General features: G+C 34.0%; 1 protein-coding gene across 1 annotated transcript in view; it reads right to left on the bottom strand.

Annotated features, from left to right (window-relative positions):
• Positions 1-3,675, bottom strand: part of LOC133670368 (ABC transporter G family member 11-like) — a 4,348-nt gene extending 673 nt beyond the window's left edge. The window contains exons 1-9 of the mRNA XM_062090856.1: positions 2,795-3,675; positions 2,261-2,550; positions 1,951-2,122; positions 1,724-1,846; positions 1,169-1,297; positions 831-1,025; positions 620-706; positions 231-503; positions 38-145 (exon numbers count right to left, since the gene is read on the bottom strand). Coding sequence (XP_061946840.1) covers positions 38-145; positions 231-503; positions 620-706; positions 831-1,025; positions 1,169-1,297; positions 1,724-1,846; positions 1,951-2,122; positions 2,261-2,550; positions 2,795-3,190 — 1,773 coding nt within the window. The 5' untranslated portion in view covers positions 3,191-3,675. The remainder of the gene's footprint in view (positions 1-37; positions 146-230; positions 504-619; positions 707-830; positions 1,026-1,168; positions 1,298-1,723; positions 1,847-1,950; positions 2,123-2,260; positions 2,551-2,794) is intronic.
• Positions 3,676-8,699: the final 5,024 nt, after the last annotated feature.

Genomic DNA, 8,699 nt, shown 5'->3' with positions numbered 1-8,699 from the left:
TGTATGTATGTATGTATGTATGCAGGTTCAGTGTTACCTGTAGAGCCCAGAAGTGGAAGCTAATGTACGACATTGGGTATCTCCATACAGGCTTTGGTATGTCATTTGGGAGCCTAAAGTACCCAGATACTAGCATGAATATTCCCTGACAATGACATGAAGAAAACACGCAGTTAGTTGATTTATTTATTACAAGTAAAATTAACAGAAGAATACATATATGTAGAAACCTGAATTCCAGCCCCAATGATAATGCCCATGAGGAAATTAGGGACAATGCTGGCTATGGTCATCATCAAGCTTTCAACTACGGTGACACTCGCATAAAGGCACAGCACGAAGAAAACATAATGTTCAAATCCTGGATGAAGGCGGACCATGAAATAACAAACAGTTCCAGAAATAAAAGTAATCATTATCAGGAACGGCATAGCAGAAATGGTGTTGCTAATCACAAATGCGACCACACCATAGTGCCCATTTAGCCTTTCTCTTTGGAAGACCTGCGAAACGATAAAAAATAATTAAACTAGCAAGCGCTATCATTATTGATTAGCAGGCTTGATAAGGCACTTGTGCATAACTTGTGAGCCCGAGTAAAAAAAAAGTAATTAATTACCTTCATTTCCTCTACAAAGGAAGGAAACCCACCAATTGACATGAACGTGACGAAACCAAAGACAAATGAGGCACACGACCCTCTTGCCTGTTCCAGATTAATCGAGAGAAACAAGTATATATATTTAGTTAGGAGATAAGATGTTTACTCCTCCTAAATAGCAACTTACTAAGCTTAGGAGCACAGGATTGGTATATTTCATTAACAGTACCAGTATAGAATTGTAACCCGTCCCCACGTTGAGATAGATAGTTCCAATGCAGATAGTGACCACAATATAAATCACCAGTCGAAGCCAGTAATACCCAAAGTCCCTTGACATGTTGATGAACGAACGCTTTGTTAAAGTAAAGGCCTGCATCAAGAAACTAGCCTGGCTCCCTCCTGCTTCTAGCACATTTCCTTTCTGCGACCAGACATCAATTATCAATTAGCTACTAATTTTAAGACTATACAGTTGAAGAGAAGGCCTCGCTAAAATTAATTTAGTGAAGATAAATATTGATCAGATTGCAAACTGGAGGAGCACCACGAAATTAAAGCACTTACAACTTTGGATATCTCCTCGACTTTTTCTCTTGCTGCATAACAGTACTGAGAAGTTCGATAGTGATCAATCAGAGTTCTGATAGCTTCAGCCGTGGTTATCTTCTCCAGAGGATCATCACTTGCCTCAAACTTTGCAGAAACATAAGTTAATTAAGAGCATTATCAATCAGGCCTCAAGCAACAAATCAAAGAGAGGAGGATATATACAAACATGGAGATTTAGAATCAATTTTGGGAAGGAAGAGATGAAACTAAGCCAATACAATCATTAATTGCCCAATATGAGCACTTATCCGGACCCTTAAATTATAATAGCCTATTGCTGGAACTCGTCAATTTTGAATAGTTGATTAAAGATCACATGAAGCTTTCTCAACGAAAAAAAAAACTGTGTTTTCAATATCATCTCATCATTTCTGTCATTAATTATAGATGCAAGTCAATAATATGTCCTTAGCCTGTAAATTTCAGAAATTGCTAGTACACAAGAAAGCTCAAGTATACAACAAAAAACAAAACAATTAGAAAACAATTAATTAAGAGAAAATGAGATACCCGCAGCTTCATGGACCCTTTCAAAGTAGCCTTCACTTTGTCGAAGTCAGAATTGATGCACCTAAGGAAATGATCAGAAGGGTTCCTCAAAGCAGGGCAGGGAAAGCCAGCTTGTGCAAAGAACTGTAAGAAAGAGCTAAAAATGATTAACAGTTTGAAGTAAATGAAAGGAATCAAATGACCAATTAGATTAAACCAAAAAGAAAAAAGAAAGTGGCGTATCTTGCCTCATATGCCTCTGAAACCTGACCGAAGTAAACAGTTTTGCCTCCTGAAAGCAAGTACAGTCTATCAAAAAGCTCAAAAACTTCACTGCTAGGCTGGTGTATTGAAGCAATGACAGTTCTGCCATCTCTAGATAAGCCGCGGAGGGTCTGAGTTACAAAGAAAGCTGAAGCACTGCCACATGTATAAAAGATAATTATTAGAGTCTAATGACGGAATTGGAAAGGGGAACGCCATGATTTCATCAAAAAGAAAAAAACAGAATGTTAGGAAACAGAATAGAATCACTGCCATGAGAGGTGAAATATGCACCTGTCAAGTCCACTAGTTGGTTCATCGAGAAAGAGCAGTCTGGGCCTTATCAGGATTTCAAGAGCAATGCTGACCCTTCTCTTCTCTCCCCCACTGATCCCACGCAAATGCCAATTCCCAATAACAGTATCAGAACAATCTTGGAGACCCATCTCTATTATGGTACTCTCAACCAAGGCACGCTTCTCTGACCAGGGCATCTTATCAGGAAGACGTAGCCGAGCTGAATAGGAGATTGTTTCCCTCACCGTCAGAGTACCAAGCAAGTTGTCATCTTGTGTTACATAGGCCTAATTAAGTTCAAAAAAATGTTATAATTAATTAATAATGTCTGATTAATTTCTCTCTTGGAAAAACAGAACTTACAATAATATTGCTTAAAATATGTTACAAAACATGTGCTAGTGATTAATTACACATAACTTAATTAATTAAGAGCTAGAAAAGCAGTGCATATATGTGGAGTATGGAGTAAGAAACATAGAAATGAAACTAGAAGAGTAGGAGCTACTAGCTAGTGTAGTCAGTACTGACAGCGGTCCCGAAAGAGAGCTTGGTTTTGCGACCATTGAGCAGAACCGTTCCAGAGAGGAAGGCATTAGCAGCAAGGCGACTTGAGAGAGCATCAAGGAGAGTGGATTTGCCCGAGCCAGAAGGACCCATAAGTGCAGTGAGAGTTCCAGGCTCAGCATAGCCAGTAAGTCCCTCCAAAACCCTCTGTGTTTCTCCATTGCTGAGGGTAACCATCACAGTCAGATCCTTCCATGTAAGCCTTGCCGACACATCTCCTACGAATTCTGTTTTAGTTCTGTCCCTCCAAAGGGTCTCGCTTAGAGGACTCAAACCTACCATTATTCCATCTACAACCTCTGATGGTATGCTTGCCTCTATCTCCATTGTTACATTATTCGTTGATGGGTTCTTCGCCATCCTTTATATGTATATTATTATAGCTTGTCTTGATCAGGAGAGAGATGGAACGCAAGAGAGGATTGAGCTAGCAAGCTAAGGTAAAGATGCAGCTGGAGGTATATATTGTGTGAATTTGACCGGTGGAGGAATAGAGTAGGTTAAAATAAGAAAGTCTCATGCAAAAACAGCCTCAACTGATCAACAACTTGGTTACTTTTGCTTGGTCGTCTTTGGTGTGACAAAACAAAAAACCTGACACCAAGCAAGCTGCAACACAATTTTTTCCTCTCTTCAACTTCACATATAGGTCATGCTTGCCTCTATCTTCAAGAATCGATTAGATTCGAATAATCTCAGACATAACCGAATAAGCAAGTTGATGCAGGGAATTAGCTAGAGTAATTGTGAAAGAAATACTTTAACAAGAAGATCGTAATCATCTTAAAAAGAAAAGAAAAAAGAAAAGATGAAGATGATGATGATGATGATGATGATAATGATATGAATTGGTTAGCAGATATTGGATGCATCAACAAGATTTAGACTTGGACCATTTTTTTTCCATTATTATCCAATAAATGAGTTCTGGTAGATGTTGGCAGCAGCATTTAATTCAAGACCGACCTCCATTTAAAAACCCAGTTGTTAGTTTTTCATCTTCTATTTCTACGAAATAATTGGTTTTAAGTATATTTTAGATTATACTTGCCTCTCGTAACAAAAATTTTAAAAAATATTCTTTTAATATATTAATACTAAAAATAATATTTAAAAAATAAAAAAATTAATATATCTTTTTTAAAAAAAAAATTAAACCATAACCTCTAATATATTCCCACCGACCCTTTAATTAATGATAGTGATTTGTTAGTTAGTAGCTGGGGAGTAAAGTCTTTACCGCCCATTACTTCGGCCATCACCTCTCGCCCTTTCACACCTACAGCCCATTACTTCGGTCAGACTCATCACCTCTTTTCCTCTCAACACCCAGCTTTAAATTTGCATTTCAATAATCATAAATTTAAATCTTTTATAATTACTTCCTGATCATTAATTTTAAAATCTATAAAATTAATAAATTTATATAAAAACTAATTCAAACATCCATGTTAATAAAAAAAAATATCATATTAAGAATGATTACTTGTTTTCTTTTATAATAATTTGTTCTTAAAAGATTGTAAATGGAAATAAATAAAAAACTATTATTGTAAAGTTTAATTTCAAAAGAAAACATCAAGCAATTAGAGAAGAAAAACAAATTGATTTTTCAAAATTGTGGCAGGTATATGTGAAATTATAACTATTTAGATCCTGCATACAAAGTACAAATAATCAACTAATTGAAAAAATAATTATAGTAAATAATTCATTTTTCAAAAGAAAGTTGATAATTATAAAATTGTTCTATTTTAAAAAAATTAGTAAATTAAAAATATTATTTTTCCAGTTTATTTTCATGAAATAACTAAGTATATAAAAATGATTTCTAATTTATTTTTCATGATAGGAAAAAAAAAATCAATTTCGGACAAACAAACGCCCTTATTAGGCTTCGTGGAGAAAATGTAATTGGGCCATTACCATCTGAAACCGAACCCGTTTTCAATTTAAAATGGAAGGCAAATGCCCAGCAATGAAAACGCAAGTCCCTCTGATTTAAGAAGCTTAAAGTGGGCTAGAGATACAAGTTGTGGCTAGCCTCGAGTTCCAGGCCCGGCTTTCCACCCCTTTACAGATAATCAGAGGGCTAGAGAAACAAGAGCGCTGATTATTTTCTTGCCTGCTGCATGTTGAAACTTTTTTCTAATTTAAGCGAGCAAACCAAAACTCTACTCATACAATCACATCTTAATTATAACTTCTAAGGGAAATATCATATTAAATCAATCATAAGATCTCAATTTTATCTTAACAACTTAAAACTCGGATCGTTTTGCTTGGGGATTGATTGATTGATTGATATTCTTTATATTTTTGTTTTCAAGAACTTGTTTTTTAAAGTAAAAACCAGCAGCTCAAACTGCCAGGAAAATCATAATAAAATCAATTAAAATTGGCCTCCTTAATGATTGTTATAGCAAACAATATTCTTAATGAGCCCCGCAAGTGGTCCATAAAAAGTTAAAAACGGTCCCTTCACGATTGTCAACTAATCAAAACCTTTAATTAACGCGCATATGTTTCTCAAAAGAGTGAAATTCAACAAAGTTGGGCTAATAAAAAAAATAAATCAATTAAATACGGTCATATTAAAAAAAATAACTTTAAACTCTTTGAAAAAAAAGAAAAGCATTTCTTTCTTCATGTTCAACACAATTAACTCTTCAAATGACTTTTTTTCATTTGAATATATATAGTAAACAGAGCCATATTTATATTATTTAAAATATTACATTGACATTTTGACACTTCAAAATAGGTAGGGATGATTAGTGTTTTGAAGTAATTATAAAGCCAACAATAAAAGATCTTTTAAAAGAAACTCAAATTCCAGAAATTGATGGAAAAAAAACTCAAGATATATTTTTTTTTTAGTTTAACGTGGGTGTCCGGGCCAGCTTGCGCGCACCTCGACTAATCCTACGGGCCCTGAAGTTAACGACCATGTAAGCCTCCAGTGGTCATCATATGAGCAACCACAGGGCTCGAACCTGAGATCATAGAGGGAGCAAACCTCTTGATCCCAAACTTTTACCACTGGGCCATCACCTAGATGGTTAACTCAAGATATATTTGGATGGTAAGGTTGATGAATATCCTAAAATCACCTAAGATTCATCTTTTTTAAAAAAATTAATTTGAAAATGATATTTTTTATGTGCAAAAATGAGTGATGGATAGAGGGGAAAGAAGGAAAGAAAGAGCACGTGAATAACAAATAGGAGAAATTGTCGGTTCTTTGATGATAAATTGGGTTAAAATGATAAGATGCACACTTGACAGGATAGAGTTGGATTTTAGAGATTATGATTTCGTCAATCTTATAAAATTACAAAAAAAAAAAAGCACACATCAATATTCATGAAACTTAGGCAACAAATTAAAGGTGAAAACTGGTAATGCAATACAAAAGCTGATTAAAATTGATGACTCAAACTAACCACACAGAAAAACTCTATCAAAACAACCCATCCCACCAAGGCAAGATAATGTGGGAACAATACATTAGCGATGATGATGGCTTGTTCCCAAGTGTTAAAGAATTATCTCAACCTAAAAGCTTAAGCTGTTAGGTGAGGTCCCAGGATATAATTTATATTATTCTCTAACACACCCCCTTAAGTGAAAGCCCTTTGGCTTGAAACTTGCACAGGCTCACTTTACCTTGTGCTTAATTTTTATCAAATAAATGGGGATAGTGAGATTCGAACTCGTGACCGCTTGGTCATCAAAGCTCTGATACCATGTCAAAGAATCATCTCAACCCAAAAGATTAAGCAGTTAGGTGAGGTCTCAGGATATGATTTATATTATTCTCTAACACCAAGGGACGTAGTGTAATGGTAAAAGACTTGAGATATGCACAGCAGGTCTCGAGTTTGAGTCAGGGCATGCATTTCTTATAAAAGCCTGGGACAGCCGGGGTTTTACTCGTTCACCTGAACCCGTAAAATATGCTTTTCGAGAAATAGGGTTTCCTCTAATCCAAAAAAAAAGATGATGATGGCTTGAAAAATAACTAAAAAATAGGACCAATATTGACCAAACACAGGATAAATAAATTAAGTACGCTAATGGCTTGGACATGATAATTTAAATGTGCACTTTTTATAAAAGCCTGGGACAACCGGGATTTTACTCGTTTACCTGAACCCACAAAATAAGCTTTTCGAGAAATGAGGTTTCCTCTAATAAAAAAAAAAGATGATGATGGCTTGAAAAATAACTAAAAAATAGGACCAATATTGACCAAACACAGGATAAATAAATTAAGTACGCTAATGGCTTGGACATGATAATTTAAATGTGTATTTCTTATAAAAGTCTGGGATAGTCGGGATTTTACTCGTTTACTTGAACCCATAAAATATGTTTTTTGAGAAATGGGGTTTCCTCTAATCCAAAAAAAAAAGATGATGATGGCTTGAAAAATAACTAAAAAATAGGACCAATAGTGACCAAACACAGGATAAATAAATTAAGTACGCTAATGGCTTGGACATGATAATTTAAATGTGCACTTTTTATAAAAGCCTGGGACAGCTGGGGTTTTACTTGTTTACCTGAACCCACAAAATATGCTTTTTGAGAAATGAGGTTTACTCTAATCTAAAAAAAAAAAGATGATGATGGCTTGAAAAATACTAAAAAATAGGACCAATATTGACCAAACACATGATAAATAAATTAAGTACGCTAATGGCTTGGACATGATAATTTAAATGTGCACTTTTTATAAAAGCCTGGAACAGCCGAGGTTTTACTCGTTCACTTGAACCCATAAAATATGCTTTTCGAGAAATGGGGTTTCCTCTAATCCAAAAAAAAATGATGATGGCTTGAAAAATAACTAAAAAATAGGACCAATATTGACCAAACACGGGATAAATAAATTAAGTACGCTAATGGCTTGGACATGATAATTTAAATGTGCATTTCTTATAAAAGCCTAGGACAGCCGAGGTTTTACTCGTTCATCTTAACCCACAAAATATGTTTTTTGAGAAATGAGGTTTCCTCTAATCTAAAAAAAAAAGATGATGATGGCTTGAAAAATAACTAAAAAATAGGACCAATATTGACCAAACACAAGATAAATAAATTAAGTACGCTAATGGCTTGGACATGATAATTTAAATGTGTATTTTTTATAAAACTCTGGGACAGTCGGGATTTTACTCGTTTACCTGAACCCATAAAATACGCTTTTCAAGAAATGGGTTTCCTCTAATCCAAACAAAAAAAAAGATGATGATAGCTTGAAAAACAACTAAAAAATAGGATCAATATTGACCAAACACATAGGATAAATAAATTAAGTACACTAATAGCTTGGACATGATAATTTAAATAAATAAATAGTAAAAACAGAAATCCTTGAACTTCACCCAAATGATAAAAGGATCAAGAATAAAATGAGGTGGGCAAAAAAATATAGAAATATTGTAGTTAACACAGTTACATATTCATAGTGCAAATGAGTCTTAGGAAACATTAACATTAAAGCAACATTTTATTTTAGTTTTTTTTTATATTAATTTTCAATGTCAAAGTTAATTGTTAATAAATGGGGATAATTGGAAGCAATATTCAGGAATAATATCCTTGTTAATGATATTAATTTATAGCTTAGAGAGTAAAAAAAATTTAAATGATTCTTTAAAAAAAATGATGTTGCTGTGGCATTATTATATAGGAGGCTAATTGCAAAACTTAAATTTAATGGCACCCTAACAAAATTATAATTAGGAATAAATCTCTTTGTAAAAAATGTATTAATAACATATTGATCGTTTATGCTTTGAAAATTTTTATAATCGAACGTGTTAAAATTTATTCTTAAGAAATTAATAGGTGGATTATA

This window comes from Populus nigra, chromosome 13, assembly GCF_951802175.1.
Source record: "Populus nigra chromosome 13, ddPopNigr1.1, whole genome shotgun sequence".
NCBI classification, from domain to species: domain Eukaryota; kingdom Viridiplantae; phylum Streptophyta; class Magnoliopsida; order Malpighiales; family Salicaceae; genus Populus; species Populus nigra.
This window is presented reverse-complemented; position numbering and strand designations above follow the sequence as displayed.